This window comes from Alternaria arborescens, assembly GCF_004154835.1.
Source record: "Alternaria arborescens strain FERA 675 chromosome Unknown contig_16, whole genome shotgun sequence".
Classification (NCBI taxonomy): domain Eukaryota; kingdom Fungi; phylum Ascomycota; class Dothideomycetes; order Pleosporales; family Pleosporaceae; genus Alternaria; species Alternaria arborescens.
Genome location: NW_021167871.1, coordinates 702,464 through 724,201, shown reverse-complemented (window position 1 = coordinate 724,201; position 21,738 = coordinate 702,464). Strand labels below are relative to the sequence as shown.

The 21,738-nt window shown below is 50.9% G+C and overlaps 10 protein-coding genes across 10 annotated transcripts; 7 read left to right on the top strand and 3 right to left on the bottom strand.

The window, feature by feature from the left end:
• Positions 1–276: 276 nt before the first annotated feature.
• Positions 277–931, top strand: AA0111_g7409 (hypothetical protein; the record flags this gene model as incomplete). The annotated part of the gene is made up of 2 exons (XM_028653740.1): positions 277–445; positions 519–931. 2 exons carry the CDS (start codon positions 277–279, stop codon positions 929–931), a joined length of 582 nt encoding a protein of 193 aa, XP_028505257.1.
• A 2,054-nt stretch (positions 932–2,985) lies between these two features.
• AA0111_g7408 (hypothetical protein) lies at positions 2,986–4,401 on the top strand (the record flags this gene model as incomplete). Its single annotated transcript, XM_028653739.1, has 1 exon — positions 2,986–4,401. One exon carries the CDS (start codon positions 2,986–2,988, stop codon positions 4,399–4,401), a length of 1,416 nt encoding a protein of 471 aa, XP_028505258.1.
• Positions 4,402–4,427: 26 nt separating this feature from the next.
• AA0111_g7407 (hypothetical protein) lies at positions 4,428–5,873 on the bottom strand (the record flags this gene model as incomplete). Its single annotated transcript, XM_028653738.1, has 4 exons — positions 4,428–4,508; positions 4,565–5,165; positions 5,212–5,516; positions 5,565–5,873. The coding sequence occupies 4 exons, from the start codon at positions 5,871–5,873 to the stop codon at positions 4,428–4,430; spliced, it is 1,296 nt and encodes a 431-aa protein (XP_028505198.1).
• Positions 5,874–6,938: 1,065 nt separating this feature from the next.
• Positions 6,939–7,760, top strand: AA0111_g7406 (hypothetical protein; the record flags this gene model as incomplete). Its single annotated transcript, XM_028653737.1, has 1 exon — positions 6,939–7,760. The coding sequence occupies one exon, from the start codon at positions 6,939–6,941 to the stop codon at positions 7,758–7,760; it is 822 nt and encodes a 273-aa protein (XP_028505199.1).
• Positions 7,761–8,594: 834 nt separating this feature from the next.
• Positions 8,595–9,660, top strand: AA0111_g7405 (hypothetical protein; the record flags this gene model as incomplete). Its single annotated transcript, XM_028653736.1, has 4 exons — positions 8,595–8,682; positions 8,730–9,081; positions 9,137–9,319; positions 9,372–9,660. The coding sequence occupies 4 exons, from the start codon at positions 8,595–8,597 to the stop codon at positions 9,658–9,660; spliced, it is 912 nt and encodes a 303-aa protein (XP_028505200.1).
• Positions 9,661–10,453: 793 nt separating this feature from the next.
• AA0111_g7404 (hypothetical protein) lies at positions 10,454–10,852 on the top strand (the record flags this gene model as incomplete). Its single annotated transcript, XM_028653735.1, has 1 exon — positions 10,454–10,852. The coding sequence occupies one exon, from the start codon at positions 10,454–10,456 to the stop codon at positions 10,850–10,852; it is 399 nt and encodes a 132-aa protein (XP_028505201.1).
• A 1,477-nt stretch (positions 10,853–12,329) lies between these two features.
• AA0111_g7403 (hypothetical protein) lies at positions 12,330–14,849 on the top strand (the record flags this gene model as incomplete). Its single annotated transcript, XM_028653734.1, has 1 exon — positions 12,330–14,849. One exon carries the CDS (start codon positions 12,330–12,332, stop codon positions 14,847–14,849), a length of 2,520 nt encoding a protein of 839 aa, XP_028505202.1.
• Positions 14,850–15,635: 786 nt separating this feature from the next.
• Positions 15,636–18,055, top strand: AA0111_g7402 (hypothetical protein; the record flags this gene model as incomplete). The annotated part of the gene is made up of 2 exons (XM_028653733.1): positions 15,636–16,928; positions 16,979–18,055. The coding sequence occupies 2 exons, from the start codon at positions 15,636–15,638 to the stop codon at positions 18,053–18,055; spliced, it is 2,370 nt and encodes a 789-aa protein (XP_028505203.1).
• Positions 18,056–18,526: 471 nt separating this feature from the next.
• AA0111_g7401 (COP9 signalosome complex subunit 1) lies at positions 18,527–20,084 on the bottom strand (the record flags this gene model as incomplete). The annotated part of the gene is made up of 4 exons (XM_028653732.1): positions 18,527–19,537; positions 19,588–19,868; positions 19,922–19,966; positions 20,015–20,084. 4 exons carry the CDS (start codon positions 20,082–20,084, stop codon positions 18,527–18,529), a joined length of 1,407 nt encoding a protein of 468 aa, XP_028505204.1.
• A 1,276-nt stretch (positions 20,085–21,360) lies between these two features.
• On the bottom strand, positions 21,361–21,630 carry AA0111_g7400 (hypothetical protein; the record flags this gene model as incomplete). Its single annotated transcript, XM_028653731.1, has 1 exon — positions 21,361–21,630. The coding sequence occupies one exon, from the start codon at positions 21,628–21,630 to the stop codon at positions 21,361–21,363; it is 270 nt and encodes an 89-aa protein (XP_028505205.1).
• Between the last annotated feature and the right edge of the window lie 108 nt (positions 21,631–21,738).

Here is a 21,738-nt window from a genome sequence, read left to right as displayed (position 1 = left end):
GTTGATTTGCTCTATACCCATTCTGTAACAATAGCTTAGACATGGCACTGATGTCAGCAACGGATTTCATATGTTGATAAGTCATAATACACCTTGTACGAAATCAGGGTTAGCATGTCAAGGTGAAATGACGGTGCAAAAGCAACCAGCGAGTCTAAGCGAGACTTGCCCGCGGGAGTGCCGCCATGCATCATCTCTCCAACACGCCGCACCCACGCCCACCCCACCACCGTCCTCGACGTGTCGCTACGTGCCAGCACAGGCCTATACGGCAGAATGGCGACAATTCGGCCCATGCGCCCTACCGACCTCCTTCGAGTATCCGAATGCAACCTCGACCACCTCACCGAAACGTACAACATTGGTTTCTACCTCGAGTACCTGACAAAATGGCCCGAGCTTTGTCAGATAATAGAGGGCATGGACGGCGAGATTGAAGGCTACAGTACGACTCCTGAGACTTTCTCATTCCACATGTCATGTCTGAAGATGATGGAGCAACACTAACAAAACGCCAGTCCTAGGCAAACTCGAGTCCTCGCCCTTCGAACCCCCAATAAAGCCCTACAAGCCCTCGACCACCGGCGTCCAATACCCAAACTACCTCCCCTACCACGGTCACATCACCGCCCTCACTGTTGCGCCCGGCGCGCGCCGCCTCGGTCACGCAACGGCGTTGTCGTCTGCATTGGAGCGCTCGTCCGACGCAGCGAACGCATGGTTCGTTGATCTGTTTGTACGCCGGAGCAATGAGATTGCCAAAGAGCTATATCGCAAGATGGGATATAGTGTTTACAGGGTTGTCAAGGACTATTACAACGATGGCGAGGACGCGTTGGATATGCGGAAGAGCTGTAGTAGGGACAAGGATGGGGAGTGCGTCAGAGTCGACGGGGAGAAGTTCGAGGTCAGCGCCGAGGACGTATGGTGAGGTCATGGATGGGTTTGAACATAGTTTGAAAAGAGCAACAAGAGTTTGGGTGGGGGAATTGGAAGACAAGGTTATGAGATATACCCCGGTGTTATAGAATACCGTCAAGGACGAGAGATGCCGAATCGCTATTGCCATTGGAGATTGGATGGTGTAAGTGGTCTGCGGCTACCTTCCTTGCGACTGCTGACAGGAGAAAAGATCCGACTGCTGGCGATCCCGTATCCCCCTTACGAAATACATCACAACATGATTGATGCATCAATGCACATACTTTGGTCCCGCCCAACTCGAGGTTTGCTGACGTGATCCAATTCTGGATCTGAGATCCATCCTTTTCAACATGTTTACATCAGACTTTTTCCTTGCTCTTCAGCCGGAAACAGCATGACACCTTAAACTTTCAATCTCAAACCCAAAATTCACATCCCCGATCATCTTACGATCCGTAGCGCTTCCTTCCTTTCGCCGCGGACCAGTTCTTTCTGAACAATCGTCCCCATCCCAAAACATGCACTCGAAATAACGTTCCACAACTAGGGAGCGGATGGGCCACGGGATTTCGGAATGCCGGATACAACGATCGACGTCAAATGAAGTACCTCTTCCGCGTATGCTTGTCTCTGGGAAGATGAGGATGCGGAAGGGCGATTGGGTTTGCCGCGCTGCTAGCTGGTTGGTAATTGTCCTGCTGGTGGAGGGGTTGTCGACTGTGGATGGAACCTGAGGGAACACTGGCGGGGTTGGCAACATCGTATCCGAAATTGTGGTTGACCAAATATAGCTGTTAGGAACCGGCTTAGAACTGACGAGCGATGGTTTCCGAGGGCTGCTCTCCAGGGTGCAGTGCGGTGTGGGGTTGTCGATGCAAGTTTCCCTTGCAAGACACTCGCTCACGACCTGTGTGTTGCCATGCTTGCACGTGAGGATTCTGAAGACATCTCTGTTGGCTCCAGATGAGTTCAGGCAATACAGTCCTTCTTTGGTACACCCGGTGGGAACCGCGGTGAAGGTGAGGCCGAGTACGCCAGAGAGGGCGTAGAACAAGCCCAGTATCTTCATCGCGGCGGTCTCAGATTTTCGTTGCTCACCAAGCAGTTCAAGTGGTAATCGCGAGTAGGGAGATAAGAGTAGCGGCTATGAGAGAGGCGGAAGGATTTATCCGTGTACAACCCGATTGGTGAAATGAGTCGGGAATAGTGTGTAACCGTGGGACGTTCTGGGGGTACAAACGGAGGACTGGTAAGACCCGTGCCTGCAAGGTAGGCGCTTCTGAACAATTCATCTCATGTTGGTAGAGATTCACAATGGATGCTCCGTCCAACAGCATGGTAGCTCGGTCGCCTGAGATTAGTCTGGAGACAGAGAGAGAACCATGGCCGGGATCTGCATCTTGAGGCGCATATCCTTTCGAGGTTCTGCGTATAATTTGGTTGAACCCATTTCGAACAGATTAATAGAACCTATCAAGTCTTGGATTCGCTGTGTGACGATGGGTACTTACCGTGATGTCGTACTACCGAATAGACAATCGGTACGAGAGAACAGACCAGGACGACGAAAGCTTCAGTCTCTTCTAAAGTTGATTAAAACGCGTTCTGAATGCATTCTATTGCAGAGGAACAGTTTTCGGGTCTCTCACAGAGGCTTTGTACGATCCTTCATCGTCGCTATCGGGAGTGTATCACTCGTCGTCGTTACCTGAAAAGCACAGAAAGATGCAAAAGCAGCAGTTCTATCTGCTCCTCTCACTTCGCATATAACTTAGTGATTGTGCGGTGTGAGTCGTTGCCTAACATCTAGCGCTATTGCCAGTACAGACTTACCTCACCTTCGACTCGACCTGCAGTCTCGCTCTGTACAAATGTCTCGTTTTAGTTTGCATCCACTCGAATGTATAATTCCGGCTGTAACCAGTTTCGAGGCTACGAACACTTGTTGTCATTGAACCAGCAATTGAACACTACTTACTCTCCTCCAATACTATGAGCAGACGATCGAAGCTCAACAAACCACCCCCATTGCCACAGTATATACCTCGTCTAAGATTCAAAATGAGCGCCATACTCAGAATCTCGCTCAATGAGTGGCAAGCGCCCCTGTCAGTTCAGCATCCATTCGTCGATCAGGTCCGAGAATCTGTGTTCAAGTATCGCCTCCAATCTGCGAATCATTTTGATATACCGATTGAGGTATGCCAAGCAATTCACGAGGGTAATCCTGAACGCTTCGCCGAACCTGACCCGAGCTTCATGCTCTACATCGGCTTCTATAACTTCGGCATCAGTCCAGTCCTCGCTGCTTGTCGGCCCAAAATCCAGAAGCGCGGAAAGGAAAGGGTGTTTGGAGAAAGTGTGGAGGTCTACGTGAAGGATAGGTTCGTATCACTGCAATGGTTCCTCGGCATCGCGTTCCCGACACGTGATGAGCCAGTAAGCGACGCAGTCATGTTTCAGTGGTGGAGTGCCAACAGCCAGATGTTCAGTTGGATGCGACTACCAACAGAGCTGAAAGAGCGGATCATCCAGTTCTGCATGCATCGCTCCCCACCACCAATGATGTCCAACAAATCGAGAGCCAAAAAAGCCAAAGGCGCACCCGAAGTCACCGGGCAGTTCGACAAATGGACTTCACTCCTCAGCGTCTCACACCAAGTCCGCGCAATCTGTCTACGTTTGTGCTTTGTGGGAAGCAAAGAGATGTCCTATAGCAATGGACTTTGTATTGTAGCCAGAGACTTCTATAGCTTCAAGAGCTGTATCCGCCGATTGGGTAAGCACCGTCAGCTGATCGAGCCAAACGGCGTTCCACACGATGACAAGACTTGGGAGCTGGCGAATCTGTACAAATCATTTCCAAGGATATACCCACATATCAGCCAATACGCCACTTTCTATCATGGTATTCGCAAGATGTACCTCGAATTCTCCTTTCTGGACTCTCTACACTTCTTCAAGGTCACAAAGGGATCTTTTTCACAGCACTGGAAGTCGTATCATCTAGACCATGAAGTCTTTGAGCGACTTCCATATCTGAATGAGCTTATCATCAAATTACCCGATGCCAAAGGCTTTCTAGAAGACGACTACAGACAACCGGTTAGGCTCTTCTATGGCGAGCCTTTTAACTGCCCTCGAGTCCTGCATCGACTCATTTTCGAGAGAGCGGCTACAGTGTTGGCTCCTTTGGAGAACTTTAAGATGCATGGGTTCATCGATAACGAAGAGGAGAGACGATTCATCGAGTTCCTTGCATGTGCTAAAAGAGGTCTGAAGATAACTATCAAGGAGCTTGAAGAGCTATACAGGGAAGACGTGGGAGGCGTAGAGCTGAGGGAGAGTGTTGGACCCGGTGTTGAAAGAGAAGACGTGGGTATAGAGGAGCGAGAGATCATTCAAGACGACTTCTGGCCACCCAAGTGTCGATGCGAGGTGCTATGCAGAAAGGTCATGCATCCAAGCTCTATGTAAGGTTGAGTGTTGAGGACAATACACATCTACCATTTTTTGCCAAGATCTTTGTCAAGCAATCGGCGGCTGATGAGCATGAAGATTGATCCTATGATGAGCGAAGCTCCCTGTCGCTTGTTAGTGACTAGAGTGTTCGTGCGATAATAGTTGAAAGTTAGCCTACTGAGAAAGAGATCAACCATTGATATCCATCCTTTGCTTTGTCGTCCGTGATGAGGGAACCACCAACAGGCGTACCAATGAGACTTGCAATAGCTATCACGCTGTAGAAAGCGCCGATGCGGGCTCCGAGTTTATCGTCAGATGTGATCTGGCCAATTACCGAGGGCGGAAGAGCAGTCACACTACTAGTGCAGAAGCCGTATACGCAAACGAAGAATATGAGGGTCGCCATGGAGGTGCTGAGTAGCCAGAGAAATAGACACAGGCAACCAGAGACAAAGGTAATGGGCCATAGTAGGTTCAATCGGCCGATATGATCTCCTAGGAACCCACCAAAGGTTGCGCCGATGATGCTGGAGCCGTTCAACATGCACAAAAAGTACTTACTAACAGTGTTTCCAGTATATACGGCGTTGGCATATGATTTAAGATAGTATGCGGGGATCCAAAGGCCGAGGATAGCAAACCACGTGCCGATACATAGTACTGCATAGCTCCTGTCGAGGAATCCTCTGAAATCGATAAGCGACGCGAAACCTTTGCGATCGGGCTTACCGCTAGGTTTGCTTGTGGAGACACACAAAGCGATGAAGTAGCAAACACTTCGATGGTTAGCTGACGATCGATTTGTAGAGCATTGGTACGTACGCAATCTTGACAGCAGCTAGGCGTAACGAATTTGAAAAGCCCACTTTCGGTAGGAGTTGCTCGAACATTAGCGGGAAGCCGATGCCGCCAAGTGCTGACCCTGTTGATACAAGCCCCATCGCCAAAGCGCGCCGCTCTTTGAAGTGCTGGCCCACGACTGTGAGTGCTGGCTGTACACCGAATGCTATAGTAAGACCCATGAGCAAACCTTGTGTCATGAGAACCAGCCAGAATTGGCCACGATGTATGGACGACAGCATGACAAGAGCCAGTGCAGTACCAGTGCCTGAGCCAAGATAGAGGTACTATGCATTATGAGTCTTAGGCAAGTAAAACTTGTGAAGTATACTTACCTTAACACCATACCGATCACAAAGAGCCCCAGAAAGAGCAGCCAGCAAATTCATGAGTGCCATTTGGAGCGTCCCGATAAACGCTATAGTCGATGGCGGCGTCTGTTTCAAGAAGTCACTACTATAGTAGTTCTGGAAGAAGCCAAAGCTGTTCATAACTCCGAAGGAAGCGTAGTAAACTAAGATGGAGCCCGCAACCGTAAGCCATGCTGCACGACCTCCGTCATGTTCTTGCAGCTTCCTCGATTCGGTATCCTCGGTGCTCTGAGAAGGGGAGTGTCCAAGGATGCTAGGAAGCTTTTCCGGCATTTTGTAGATGATATGGCTGATGGGCTAGGCGTAACAGATAGCCGATGTATCTCACCTGCCCCCGCGCATCATTATATATGATCCCTTCTACCTACTTTTCGTTTTAGAAACGCAAAAAAGGTACAGTGAGTGCCGAGCTGGCCAGCTTGTGTAAGAGTACGCCGGAAGGGAAGGTTGCGTTCGTGTCAGCCTTCCCTCCCATACTACCCATGTATCTTTTTTCTGTTTGTCTTGGATGTACATGGTCGTCATAGATCGTCTAAAAACGGTGGGTTCGTGAGTCCTGGGAGCATTAAAGAGAAGACGCGATCGCTATGGAAATATTGCTGTCACGAATATGACTGTCGACGACGTAGCAACGGAACAGGTGGGTACGTACATCCCGGATGTACCCTGAAAATCATACGTGCGGGCCTTCGTCATACTCGCTAACAATGACGTTTTTAACAACAAGAGACATGTCATTTCGGTTGCAGTATTGATCCGCTAAGAGTAGATCCAGTCAGCTTGCTGACCGCTTCGTGATACAAATGACGGAATCCTACTGGGTTATGCGAAGCACAGTTCCACTTATGTCTTGACTGATGATCCAGGGGAAGCCAATAATTTGTTCTGGCGACGAGATCAAACACCGTGGACAAGACATAGTGCAACTGGTGAGGTTGCAGTAGCGTCCAGGCTCCTGAACGTCTTTAGTGGGCGATATACATTTCAATACAGTTCGATGAGTAGATACAATGGCTGGATCGATATGCTTTGGGACTTGCATGGACGTTGTGAAGTATAGAGTCTCGCAGGTTTGAGAACAGTTTCAATCTGGATGTTTTGTCACACGAAGCTGTGCAAAATTCCTGGTCTGTTCAGCTTTTGCGAGAGCGATACATGATGTCGTGCGTGTGATGGGCGAGATTGTGGTTTGTTGAGTTGAGACAAAGTCAAGGGATGAAGGTACGGTGCGTGGGCTCGGAAATAAGCACTAGCGCGGAACCCTGCCGCTAGCACTAAGATACAACACACCAACACACCCGTCCATCCAGTTTCATAAACCATTTGTGTTCTATGATAATGTCTGAAACCAATAGCGCTCAGATGGCAGCTCCTTCGTGGTTCGAAGAGAACCCTTCGCACGATCACATCCCTTCCGAGACCCGGCGGCTTCTGGAAACGTGGAGTGGAATCCCATCCGATGACGTATTACACCATGTTATCAAACTCCGTGATGAAGCTTGGAAGGTTCACCCATATCCTTGCATAGGACAGTTTCGATTCCTCGAGCCGAGCTTTTCCGAGCTGCCCGACGAGTATGATGAGATTGTCGAACGTATACGCAAAGGTCAGAAGCTTTTAGACATGGCTTGCTGCTTCGGTCAAACTATTCGGCAGCTTGCGAACGCCGGCGCTCCAACTGAGAACATTTACGGCTGCGATTTGCAGCCGGATTTCATCGAACTAGGCTATAGCCTATTCCGCGATCGAGCGAAGCTTAAGACCAAGTTCTTAGTAGCGGACATCTTCGATTCCAAGTCGGCACTTACGGATGTCAAAGGCCAAATCGATATGATCTATGCTGGATCTTTCTTCCACCTATGGGGATACGAGAAACAAGTCGAAGTATCCAAAGCCGTTGTAGCGTTGTTACGTCCGCAGCCGGGTTCGATGATACTCGGTCGCCAAGTTGGAGCCACTGAGCCTCTCGAGAAGGATGGCCCTACAGGCACAATGTACCGGCATAACGTGGAAAGCTTCAAAAGAATGTGGAAAGAAATAGGAGATAATCTCGGCATCAAGTTCAACGTCGAGGCCAAGCTCAAGCCGCTAAGCAGAGACCATTTGAAATTTCATTTGGACAACACGAAGCGGCTGTGGTTTGTCATTCGCTTAGAATAGTTACTATAGCATTACCTTGTTGGGCGTGTATGAAAACCTTCAAACCAAGTTCTTCTACTCTTCTTTCGTAATGCGAAGTTGTCGCGTCCGCGCCGGTCCGGTCCTGGTTGGGTATAGGGCGCGGATGGATTAAAGCATCTGGCCCACACTTAGTGGTGCGAAGCTGTACAGATCGCCTGAGTCGAGGAAGTTAGATCTGGTACGTACGCTAGCGAAGAGATCTAGTGACAGTTCCTGTGTTAGGTGGCATCGTCGCTATTTTTGCGTAGCGATTTCCATGCTATGGCCAGACGCAGATGTATTTTGCCGGGATGTGTAGGGATAATGGACCCAACTACGGCAGCCCTGTCCGCCTGTTACTTTAAGCCTAATTCCCCATACTTTTCGATATTTCGGTCTCAATTTCAAGAGCGTTTTTGATTGGACAACTCAATCTTCGACCATAGCACCGGGAAAGCCACATGCCTGGCTGCAGAAACCAGCGTAAACCTCTGCTCGGTAGACATGTGTCGAACAACATCTGCCGGCGGGAGGCGGTCATATTCTCGTGTTCATTTACTATGGTAGCAGCAATGTACGCGTTCTAGGCCATCTTGCCCCAGCCAGATCACCGAGGCTGCAAGAAGCCTGCATTTCATCTATCACAAATGAAATGCGAGATGCAACATACGGCTCAGCCGCTTTACTTAGTGTAAGAATTCTGCTGTCGAAGCTTTTACATATTGCTTATAAGTAGAGACTCTACCAGTTGACAGTCGTGCTCAGCGTCAACTTTGATACCAATCCAACCTACCGAAAAGTTCCGCATTAATCAGGGCGTCTGAAAAAGCCAGTATGAGGTTTTCCGTCGCATTTGCTGCAGTTCTTGCTGCGAGCGTGGAAGCGTCTGGTCGTCAAAGAAGGCAATGGGGGTATCCGGATGGTATGAACTGCTCCCTTAGGGAAAAGGGTAGACTAACGCATGATTAGTTGAGGATTGCGGTCTCGATGGATTTGAAGGGCATACGTCTGAGGCGGCATTGTTCTGTTCCAACATCCTTCGTTCAGGGACTGCAACAGCCACCGTCACCAATGGCTACACCACGACAACTACCACGACCAAGAAGACTACAGTTACCATCCGGCCGACAACTACTCCCACACCTACCCCTACACCCACTCCTCAGCCAACGCCCACACCGACCCCAACATCGAAGTCAACATCTTCATCTCCTCCTTCGCCACCATCGTCGTCTTCATCGCTCAAGCCATCATCGTCGGCTACACCTGTACAGCCTTCTTCCACAGTAGTGTCTTCGACCCTCGTTTCGAGCCCATCTCCGTAAGTCGTCCAGCTGTGACCTTTCGCATTCTGCAGAAAGCTGATCTGTTTGCAGGACACCCACAGCCGCTCCAAGCTGCGGTATTGTCGCGTACGTCAAAACCACGCCAGCGTACTACTTCGAGTCTAGCGGCACAAAGAATACTTTCGATGCTTGCAGCGCGCTTTGCAAGGCTGATAGTAAGTGTAAGAGCTTCGGCTACGGAGAAGCAAACTGCATGCTCTTCGACGTCACTGCGTAAGTTTGGTCCCTTTGATAGAGTGCTGCCGCATACTGACTGTGTCAATAGGGCGGAAAATACCAACTACAACCCCATGTCTCCCTACACCTTCTATGACGCCGCCTGCCCCGCTGAACTTCCAGTGCGCAAGCGCCAACTCGATATCTCACTCGGTCTCCCCGGTGGCATCCACATCTCGCTTGGTCTCGGTCCTGGCGAGATCTCGTCGGCTTGCTCGTGCTTTATTACCAAGGGACCTGCTAGTACTACGGTTACAAGGACAGTCAGTAGTGCAGTTGTCAGAACCAGTACTGTAACTAGCACTGTTACTAGGACGCGAGGTGTTGGAGCTGAGTAGGGAAAACGATGTGGGGAAGAGCAACGGACTTTCGCGAAGAACGATGCAGAAGTTGTTACATGTCCACTTCAATAGTCCCCACCAGTGTTCTCATATCCATCTAGTGAGGTTCCATAAGACCCTCTGATCTCTAGGCATCTCGGAATGCCATCATTTGCACCATCAATGTTGTGTTGTCTCTCACTCCTGAGCATAACCCCATGTATGCCGATCAGATTGGGTGATTTTCAAATTGTAGGTGACAGCGCGCTCGACGCGGTATTTCTGCATTATCATATGGTGAGGTGCGTTTCTAGCAGGTCGTCGAGACTGTAGTTATCGCGCGTAACGTATTCGATAGCGGGAGGGTTAAGGAAGAAGTTATGCTACAGCTGCTTGTCTGTCAGCGACCGGTGCATGTAGATGCAAGGCTGAATGCTAGATACCTGACGTGGCTTGCTGGCATGTCATCAACTACTGACCTACAGGCTGGTGCACATACAGCCCTGCTACTGCAGCTTGTGTATGACGTGATGTTTTCGTCGAAATCGGCGACGCGTCGCACAGTCTCACATATCACCACTGCAATCGGAACGCGACGATTGGAGCGGAACTCAGCCGCGCACCGTTTTAAGACCCGTCTTGTTGCGAGAGAGAATGTGAGGGAAGGCAGCATGCTAGCCATTCGGCAGAGCGTGGGTGGGCGCATCGGGTGGACCCTTGAGGACGACTAGCCAAAGCTTAGCTAATAATTTAGCCCTAGATCCATAAACTTCTTGCACCATCACCCAACCACCACCACGACCCTATCACCATGGCGCACTTCTCCCAAATTACCAACATAGCCGAATATGTAGCCTGCATCAAGGCCACAGCAGGAAAAACTGTTCTACTAGCTTATTGGCCCGAAGACGAAACAACTAATGAGGTTGCTACCGCCCTTCAAAAACTACTTCCGTCAACATCCTACGAGCAGTACGACGTCGTCGACATCTATTGCTTCGATATGTACTCGCTACCAGAACTAGGCAATATGTTGGACGTGAGCTTCGTGCCGACGCTGATGTGGTTCATGGACGGCGTCATGGATGCCATCGTTTGGCATGAAGGCTGTGCAATTGAGGGCGAGAGTGTGGAGAAGGGTGTAAAGAGGGTAGTGGATAGGATCAAAGGAGGAGATATCGCAGGAGAGGATAGTGACGATGACTGGTAGATGTTGCCAGTCTGGAAGAGGAGGACAAAAGACTTTGTCACGTCGACACCTTTTATTTTCGAAGCATATAAGGAGGCTTGTGGGCGTCGCTGTCATCAAGCACTGTTCCGATACTATCCCCTGCTGAATTCACTTCGACTTTCGGCAGCCGAAGCATCGATACGAACAGTGGATCAACACGACTACATTAAAGTTTATACCACGAGCTCCAGGAAAACATCCTACACGTGATTTCCACCAGTCAACAAGACATGTTCATTGAAGAACAGTCACACTGGACGAAGATGCCAGTATGCTCTCACTCCGGTTCTCCGCTCCTGTCGGCTTCCTCGAGAAGAGCTTAGCAATTCGAGCTCGGCTGGCCCCTTTCCACGGCATCCCAGCAGTAAGAGCCGCAGCCATTTTCGTATCGTCAACTCACTCGGTCAGAAGAATACCCGTTCAGTCTGCATTGTTCGCATCATCGCTCATTCTTCTCGTGTCATTCTAATCGCACATATCTGCACTCTTCCTTATGCACGCAGTGTCTCTCTTTGCTCAATATCAAGTCCTGTCAGCTCCCGTGATGTAGTTGCGTTCTCCCGCAGTCTAGTCGCCACAAGACGTTTTCGTCAGAGATGTATCGTACACCCATTTACTTCCCGATTGCTCAACGTGCTATCTTGCATACATAAATATGTTTCTGCTCTTCGTTTTCACTTTCAAGTCACTTGGCTGCCTTTGGTGTTAGGGTTTAGCCAATGTACACTATGAGTATTGGGGGTTAGACGATGAAAGACGAAAGGTGAAATAGGCGATGTCTGTATGGCTCCTCGGATCCGCTCCCTCTTGGTATCAGAGTGTTTGTGGTGAATTGTGAAAGCTTACAAAGGCAGTGGCAACTTTAGACCAACCTTTCTGTAGAACAGAAAGAAGATCCCTAAACCAACACTTTCTATCCACGGCTGAAGCTCCACGACGACATACTACAGCTAGCGCCGAGAAATACATATCGTCAAAGCATCCTCCGAGAGGTGAACCGGACAACGTCACCGTGAGCTTTCCCAATCCTTAGTGAATGTGACACTTCTACCCACTCTGTCCTTGGCAAAGCGCTAGCAAGACCTCCCTCCGCTCCAGCTACCGAAGAACCCTCCCACCTATTCTTCTCTTTGTTACGCAATTGGACCCACGATCAAATACAGCCGCTCTACGACTCAGCCCATCAATTCGAGCTATATAGGTCACTGCGACAAATCTGTCACTGCACTCGCTCACAGTGAAGCGACCGCGGACGAAGAATCTTGTACGCCCATCTCCACTCCGCCCGACCTACGTACTATTCTCCTAAATCCACCACAGTTTGGTTGGTTACGACAATCGAGCTAGAACTCAGGCCGCATTGCACCTAAGACTCATTTTCACTGGCCCGCATACCAACCTTTCGCTTAGTACCACCCAAGCAATCGCTGTTCTTGCAGCAGTTGTACACAGTAACATGGCAGAACTCAACAGCAGACAGCTGGCTATTCTATTGCAGAATTGGAACCATCCAGTCATCAAGCCTTTCCTTGCCACAGCCGCAGCGGGTCTAGCAGCCATTACTGTCTACGAGAGAGGGATTCCAATCGACATCGATATCAAGCGGCTCAACCATTTCATAGCACACCTCGCCGCGCCTGAGTTAGGGAGGGGTTTGTACACACCTAATAAATACATGAGCCCTGTCCATCCGACAACCCAGATCTTTGGAATTTTGGAGCCAGAACTATCTTCTACCGCTAAGATCCCCGCCCGTACAAGCGTGCTGGAACTCTCAGATATTCTTAGTAGCATGGAAACCGATGGCGCAAACACACATTTTCAGACCACGCCAGACATCCCCACTATCATCCATCATATTGGCAGTGACGGTACACACGTACACCAAGCGACGTCACATCTCATCACACCTACTCCGGTACTTTCGTCACATATTTCGGGAGCACCATACACTACCACAACTCTTTTGAACGACACACAAGCGCAGAATGCTAGCATTGCTAGCAACGGTGGTACTCTCGGCCTTGCTACAGCTGGCCTCGTGGCTACAGGGGCTATCTTCTTGCACAAGAAGTTTAGCAACTACAGAAAGGCCCAAGCGCAGAGGCTTACCGACGAGCAACTGACAGCATATTTGACGCTACAGCTCGACGATTTCAAGGCCTCCAAAATCACAGATGAACAACTCATAGCACATTTGAAGCTACAGCTTGATGATGTCACGGCTTCCAATTTCAAGATTGAGACTGCGCTTAAGTTGGCGGAGAACGACCTGCGCATGTCCAACGAAGATAAGAACCGGCTCCGAGGGCAACTATCTGAATACAGTACCCTTTCTGATAGACTCGCCCAAGATCTAGGCAAAGCAGAGTTGGAGGGAAATCAGAACACCAAGATGAGTAATGACATCATCAAGCGTCTCGAAGAGTCTGTCGCCGTCTTAGAGAAGAACCGGAGCACAGAGATGCAAGCAAAGAGCCAACTCCAAGATGAGCTATCTGAAGCACAGTCGACTGTCAGCATTCTCCAAGATGAGAAAGCTGCTCATGACCTTGAAGTTCAGAAGCAGTTACGAGCGTTCCGGCTAAAGATGGTCGATCTTACCAATCAGCTTCACTCTGCAGATGCCGAAAAGACCAAGCTTATGGATCAGCTAGCAGCCAGTGAGGCTGCTGCTAACGGTACCCAACAACGGATGTCTAACAAGATCAATGAGCTCGACCGGCAAAACACTAGCCATAAATCCCGTTCGTTGAAAGCTGAGGAAGATCTAGAGAAGCAGATGGCCACCGCTAAGGTTCTGCGCCAAGAGGCGCGTGAAGCAAACATCGCTCTCGAGACTGCTAAAGAAAGGATCTCCCAGCTCGAGAATGAGAAGAAAGTCATGGACTTGTGCAAGCAAAGCGTCTCTAAGACTTGTGGTGAGGTTGACGACGATGATGACCCCAACCATGGCACCACTGGCTCGACCGAAGGCAGTCAGCAAGATAGCTTACAGCAGGAGGCTTATCCAACTAGTACGCCAGAATCTTCTTCACAAGCTATCACTGTTGAGGGCGATGAAGAGCTGTCACAAATGTCGATGACATCTTCAGTTTCACTGTCTGGCGAACTGAACATCCCCCGTCGAAAGAAGCGTGAGTTTTGGCACAGTCACTGGAGAGAGATCAACTCAAAGAAACCCGACTTTGATGACGCAGTGTATGAGCTGGAGCTTCCATGTTTCGATGCTAGGTTCAGCAGCATTGGGATAGTACGTCCGGCAGAGAACCACGAAGATCGGACGTTGGAGAGCGGGAAAGTGGTCGAGCACACCAAGTGCAATCTCTGTCTTCAGTGGTACACGAAGAAAGACATGTACGATCACTTGAAGACTTGCAAGGCTTTTTGGGAGCTTGCTGTACGTTGTGGTCATTGCAAAAAGATCTTCAAGTACAACACTGCTTTCTTCGACGAACATGCTCCAAATTGCAAGACGAGGTCAATGGAGGATGACTGCTCGGATGAGCATTTTACGCTTGCAAAGTCTGAAGCTGACGCGACCACGACACAGAACTCTCAGCGGGTCAACCCGAGCTCCAGTGCGTCCATTGTCCCTGGAAAGCAGATCAACCCCGACGCGCCACCCTTCACACCCGGAGGCTCACTACCAGGCCACGAAAAACCTATTCCTACTGGTCCTCGCTATACCGGGTCAAATTTCCAGCAGGGTCGAGGTGCATCATTCACCGGCCCACAATCTACACGCTCACCTCGAAACACGCCCTACATGATGCTACGCGGCGTCTCGCCAGCTTATGGATCGGGGTTCGGAACACATTACCCAACTGCCTGTCCTCCCAATGGACCCCAGGCATATTCGGCGCCGCGCGACAACTCGCAGGCGCACAGATATCCTGGACAGCAACAGCAAGGCTACCCACAGACTCCTCATACTTTCTCTTCGTTTGGCCCAGGCTACATCCCCCGAGGATGATATGACAGGTTCCGATCAGCTCAACACGACATACGAGATGAAGCGAGCTCTGCCTGACCTGCAAATAGGGAACAATAGAGTGGTCAGAACGAAGGAACGCCATTGAATACATATTGGTTGAAGACAGCGAGTGGATGCTGGACGCGGTAACAATAGCAGATATTGTCATTTGGTATGCAGGGATAGAAACACGGGTAGAGATAGGTATGGGCTCGGGGGCATCGATCTCATAGTATTGATGTCACATAAGCATGGGAGGCCGGATGAAATTCAGATCTGAGGACAACGATCTCATAGTATCGATGTCATAACAACATGTCCATGGGATGACGAAAGTATTTCGTCTGCAGCTCAGAGAAACCAAGAAAGAGTTATGGATTTGACCTGTATGCGCGTGATGTGAGTAGTGTATTTAGTCTGTAGCTTATAGGACAAGGCGGAGCAAGGTGGGAGCGAGGGCGATGTCAACCTGGAGATTTGATGCGGGTTCGGGTGTATGCGTCATCGGGCTAGGCACGCTCCGATGCCTACACCCGTGCTTCTCATGGCGGCTGGAGTATGTTGAATCATTGAAACTGCTGCACTGCTGCCCTCTGTACTTTGGCTCACTCCCTGCCGTGTCCTTGCGTGTTTAGCCCATCTCCAGCAGCCCGTCACACCGGCCATGAAGTGTTGATCATCGCGTCTAGGGCTGGAGCCAAGGCTTGCACGGTCTCGGTAGACGGCTATCTCAAAAACTCCTTATTCACTACCCCAAACCTGGTCGGGGGCGGGCTCCACTTTGACATGGCCGCTGCCCATGCTCAACCCACGAGTATCCACGATGCCAACGACCAGGCTCTCTGGCCCCAGGCCCCCGTGCAACTCGCGCGTGGACGGCAGCCCAGAGACGCGCTCGCGAAGACGGTGCCCTACGGCCCCATCTGCTCCCTCGACCAATTCGAGACGTCATTACGCGAATACCTAAGAAGCCCGCCAGAAGAGCCTGAGCACACCGAAGCCCAGTTCGCCTTCGACATCGACACGTCCTTTGCCGTCCCTTCACCAACTAAGCCGAACCCATCGCAGCAGCCTCATCAGGCAACTCACCCGCCTCCACCGCCGCCACCCCAACAGCAACAGTCGCACGCCATACACCAATACAGCCATGCGCCGCCCGGCTACCAGCCCGCACACTTTGCTGGTCCTTCGCAGTACCAGTCCCTCTCGGACGCCAACTTCGCCCTGGGCCACAACTTCACCGAGTCCATCGAGCCCAACAATGGCGCGCCCAAGCCGGCGGAGCAGAAAACCGCCCTGAGCATACGAGAATCTTTGCAGCCGACAGCGGACCCCAAGGAGAAGATGCGGAAACAGAGGGCAGTCGCCAAGTGCTGCGTCGACACGATACAGAAGATCGACGGATACCGCTACAGCTTCCACAACTGTTGGAACAGCAGGGAGGACGACAGCTTCCGCTTCTCCTACTACTGCAACGACTCGCTCCTCAACAAGGACCGCGCTGCCAACGGCAAGGGTGCCAAGTTGGGCAAACGTGCCACCAAGCCCGTCTACGACTGTAAAGGTGTCTTGTCCATCAAGTTCTCGGCCACCAAGCAGACACTCGACGTCTTCTACAAGCATGTGCCCATACACAAGACATACGAGGAACGCGCCCCGCCCCCACGCAAAGACTCCAAGCGGCGCAAGTATCTCGAGGAGAACGACCCAGAGGCTTTGGCTAGGCTCGCAAGCCGCTCGAGACAGCTGAGCAGTGAGGATCCAGACACGCCCAGGATCAAGAAGAAGCGGTCCGACCCTCTGCCGGAGCCTCCAAGGCCATCCAACACGATTGAGAGCGACCTGAGACAACAGAGTCTGCGTATGTTGCTAGAGCTGATCCAGGTAGAGCCACCTACGCATTCGCAGCACACGCTCATTGAGCCTCAACCACCTCCGCCTCCACCACCTCGTCCTCCCCCGCAAAAGCCTCACCCTGGGCCGCGCCCTACACTACATGTGGAAACGCAATCAGTATCAGCACCACAGCGGAAGCGGCCGAGGAACAGTTGCGATGTCTGCAAGGCTAAGAAGACCAAGGTAGGATACAAACAATTGGGCGTTCAAGCAACAGCAGCTGATATATACAGTGTGATGGCATCAAGCCCATATGTTCGACATGCAACGACAAGAGACGGCTGTGTGTATACTCTGAGCCAGCGAGTGGCGAAGACCAGCGACCACCTACGCAAGCCCCCGAACCGGCAGCTCATCCCGCTGGCGAATCCGAGCTTGCAAAGATCATGAAGGAGCTCGAGGAAACCAAGGCAAAGCTGAAACATTATGAAGCTCGGGAGCGAGCTTCGACTACCCCAATCCAGACGCCGCAAATGGCGCCACGACCTCGCTCGCAGCAATCCCAAGTCCAACAAAAGCCGCCGCCTCCGCCTCCGCAACCACCACAACAAACTCATGTTCAACAACAGCCGCAACCAGTACAGGTCCCGCAACAGCCTCGTCACCGATCACAAGTGTCGCAGTCACAGACGTTACCCCATGCGTCTCAGCAGCAACCGCAACGTCAACATTCAATACCAAACCACCGTCAACAACTGCAACAACTCAATCAAGGTCTGCCGCACGGCGTGAGAAGCCCACAACAACAGCTAGCCTACAAGATGGGTAGCCAATCACCCCAACAGCGCCTACAGAACCCGCCACAACAACTACCGCAGCAGCAGCAGCAGATTGGGCCTTCACAGCAGTCTATGACTCCACAACAGCAGTTCCAGGCAGCGACAGCCCAACAAATGCAAACCACACAGCTTCAGACACATCAAAACTATTTTGCAGCCAACCACTCCAACCACTCTCCATATGGCACGCTCAATCGGCCCATGCCGCAGAACACGCTGCCAGTCAATCCCATGGCATCGCAGCCAATGGTGACGCAAAACAGCATGTCAGCACAGACGAACGCGCATTTACCACAGACGCAGCCTCAACAGCCACCGGCGCCTACCATCGATGTAAATAATTCGTATGGACGTCCTGGGGAGTTTGCATGGGCACCCACTGGGTATTATGGATATCAAAGTGCGGCACCACCACCACAACAACAACAACAGCAGCAGCAGCAGCAACAGCAGCAACAACAACAACAACAGCCACAACAACCACAACAAGACCAATGGGTTGCGGCGAGAGGGTCAGGTGTTTTTAGATAAGGACCGGGTAGCCTGGTCCTATGACGAGGCTACTCATCACTGTCTTGAGTTGACGAGGAAATGGCTGCTGTTACATTGGCGCCAAATCATGATTTAGGATATTTTGGCTTTCAGCGATACGAATACTAGATACCCAGGATATATCTTCTTCCATTTGCGGGAAGATTGGCACACTACATACACGCATGTTACGAATTTGAATGAAGGAATGACCATGGTATAATTATGCTTCTGCATGACGTGTTGACTCAGCTATCTGGTACTAGACAGCTCCGTTTACTGCAATGCCTCATCATTCCAACGCCAGAATGCCGCTTGATGTCCTTGCCCAGCCTGTATATGTACGCCATGCCGCTCCAAAAACGCCTTGCAATGCCAGCCGCGCAAACTCTCCATCCTGCGCTAATCCACGTCCATCATCTCATCGTGTTTGACGTCGTCGTTGTTTCCCCTGGTCATCTTAGGTGTCTCCTAAAATCCTATCTTCTGACCTAAACCGCGGAAAGTGTCACCGATGCTTACACCCATACCAGATGACTTTTCATTCGACTTGTTTGATGAAATCTCCATGCTCGCTGCCTGCAAGTTGAGACGCGTCAATCGAAGGCGCAGGGTGTGGTCGTACTCCTCGGCCATCTTGAGAGCGTCGGCGTGTACGTCGTGGCGGGGGGCTGTGGGTGGACAGATGAGTAGGCGGTCGACGAGATCTATCCGCGCATTGAGAACACGCTGGTTGATCATCTCTTCCAAATCTTCGTCGATGGTCCGGCCTTCCGCTGGCGGGAACTTGGACGTCATTTCGTCAAGCGTGACGCAGCTGAAGGGTATGAAGTACTGCACGATGCTCTTTGTCCGGATCCGACTGTAGATGGTGTTCAGCATCTTGGACAGATATACGTCGAGGAGATAGTCGTTGCGGTAGCCTTCGAGCACTTCGAGACATGCGCTGTATTTGGAGTTGCAGAAGAGGTTTATAGCGCGGCGAATGTGAGGTTCGAGCTCAAGGAAGTTACGGAATTCGCTGTTTGCTAGTACCTTGTTTTGCAAATCGCTGCGGTCCATGTAGGCAAGCGCACAAAGACCACCGTATACCGCAATGTCGTTACCCGAAATGACTTCCTTCTGCCATGTAATGTACGCTGCTGGCTCTGCAGTCAAGTATGCCGCTGATGTACCAAGGAACGCTGTCGCAGCTTCGCGGTAGTTGCCAGTAGCCATGTGACATAGACCGCTGCAAGCAGAAATGATGGGCTCCATCTTGGCCTTGTCATCGCCCTTAATCTGAGTGGCTTCCGACTTGGCCAGATTTGCCAATACATTTGTCCATGACTTTTGTGCGATGCTAACATATACGAGGCGGAGGGTCATGTCTGCAAGATGCTTGGGCGAGGTGCAATGCTCCCGCATCTTCATATAGGCCTTCAGTGCGTTACTAAAGTCACCGGTATCGTAATAGAAGTGACCGAGGTCCTCATTGCCCATCTACAGGCAGTTAGCGAAGATGCAAAGGTTTACTCCGCACCGGCACTTACTCGTATGCTCTCCTTGATCAAGTTGTTCTTGTATGACTTGAGTTCATGCTCTAGTCGGTCGTGCTCCTCGCGCACTTCCCGCGTCTTCTTCTCAACCCATGCTGTATCTGTCACAGACGCAGGATCCTGTGGTGCTATGCGGCTGAACTGTTCTACCAGTGTTGTGTACAAATCAACATTCTTTCCCCTCTTTGCCTCGGCGATAGCGAGGCGGTAAGCGTCTGCGGCGAGGTATGGCGAGTGGGCGCCGATGTGGTGCAGGCGATCGATTCGTGTGTAGCCTATAAGACTTGTCAGTGTCTAGAGAGCCGAAGCAGCATGTTAAGAGCCTTACCGGTGTAATTGGCAATGTATGATTCCAGGTCAAACTTGGGAGGGTCTATCGGAGTTAGCGACACGCGCCAATGTTACATCGACTATGTCATACCCTTGACAACGATTTCGCCTTTCGACTTCTGCTCCTGGAAGAATGGCGACTGTTCGATATTTGACGCCATGACGCGGTGTCGTAGTGTGTGCGGACGGGTGAGGGTGTGGTTGCGGCGTAATGCTGAGAGTCGATAGAGCTCCAAGCTGTCACGGCTGTCTAGGTCGCTGCTGCCTTCCCAGGTTCCCCCACAGCGGGGAGGCTGACTAAGCCGCAGCACATAGGTCTCAACTTTCACCCATTCACAACACGGAGTCACGACTGGTGCCTGTAGCCTCCATTGCATCCATTCAACATTTCTCTACCAATTCCAACTTACATGGTTTTCAACTTGTCAATGCATGAACTGTGTTGCTTCTGAAATCGGCACTGCATCTAGACTTGATCAAAAACAAAAGAGACCCTGAAGGTATGTGTTGTTGAAACACGACCCTGAATACATTTGGTATTTTGTTACGCTCAAACTACCTGGGTCCAGAAGTCTTTAGATCCAGCTTGCTCGCGAGACCTATCTGGGTACCAAAACAAATCTCGTTCAATACCCTCATGCATTGTCAATGCGCCGACTGCAAGCACATACCAAAAGACCCCCGACACGCCACCATGATAACTAAATATGGCTGCAAAAAGCAACACATCGTAACAGCACACCCTCACGCATGGGTCAACCCGATATTCCGGTATCGAGGGCATGGCCTGTCTGTTCCAAACTTTGCCCACATACATTGTCAGCTGTGGCTGAGCCAGAATCCAGACCTGGGAAACGGGTACCGCCCGTGGGTAAACAGCTCATCGGAAAAATGTGGCAGCTTACTCTAGACGGCTACGACAGCCGGAGTTTCCAGAGACCGGAGTTTTGGGAGATCTACGACGCAGGTCCGAGGCGTGGTCGATGTCAGCTCTATACAAGCGAATGGCATCAGACGTCCTCGCAGCTCTAGAGGATGCCTCCGCGATTGAAAAGAGTACGACCAAGCTATTGTCAGTGTGACCATCACATCAAATCTTCTCTGGAAGAATCACAGGGTTAAGCGGAAGAATATAATCATGATGATAGTCAATAGATTCAGAAACTATATCTTCGCGGCCAGCACGTCCATTACATCTCCTTTGACAATAAACGCCGACAGCCGAAAGCAAAGTCCCAGTGGTATCGATCGGGTAAATGAAAAGCAAAACTGCAAGCTTGGTAGTACAGCAAAGAAGTTCGTTGGTCATGTTCGTTCGTTCGTTCGTTCATGGAGCCATGTCTGTGTGCGGGTTGCTGTGCAACCTTTTTCATGCATCCCATCCGTATCGCTCAAAACGCTCATGACAAAAACAAAATATCGTATCTCTAATCATGCTCAGAGAGCCCAGTCCAGCGATGCGGGCTCCATATCCACACCGTTGACGCCTCCAACAATGTTGTCGGGCATCCAGGGGCCTCTCTCTTCCCTTGTGGCGCCATGCAGGGCATCTGCGCGGTTGAGGGTCTGGACGTCCAAGTCTGTGACGTACGACTTGCCATCAGGCAACTTTGTGCGTACTTCAAACTCCTGGTCGAGCATCATGTCATCTTTCCATAGCCTTCTCTGGCCATCATATACACACAAGACGCGCTTCTTCATCTTCATCTTATCGGTAGGGCAGCCCCAAGATACCGGGTAGTTCTTGCGCTTCTTGCGTCCGGAACCGGTGATGGCTACGCCGCCTTTGGAGAAAGTGAGGCCAGCGCGTGGACC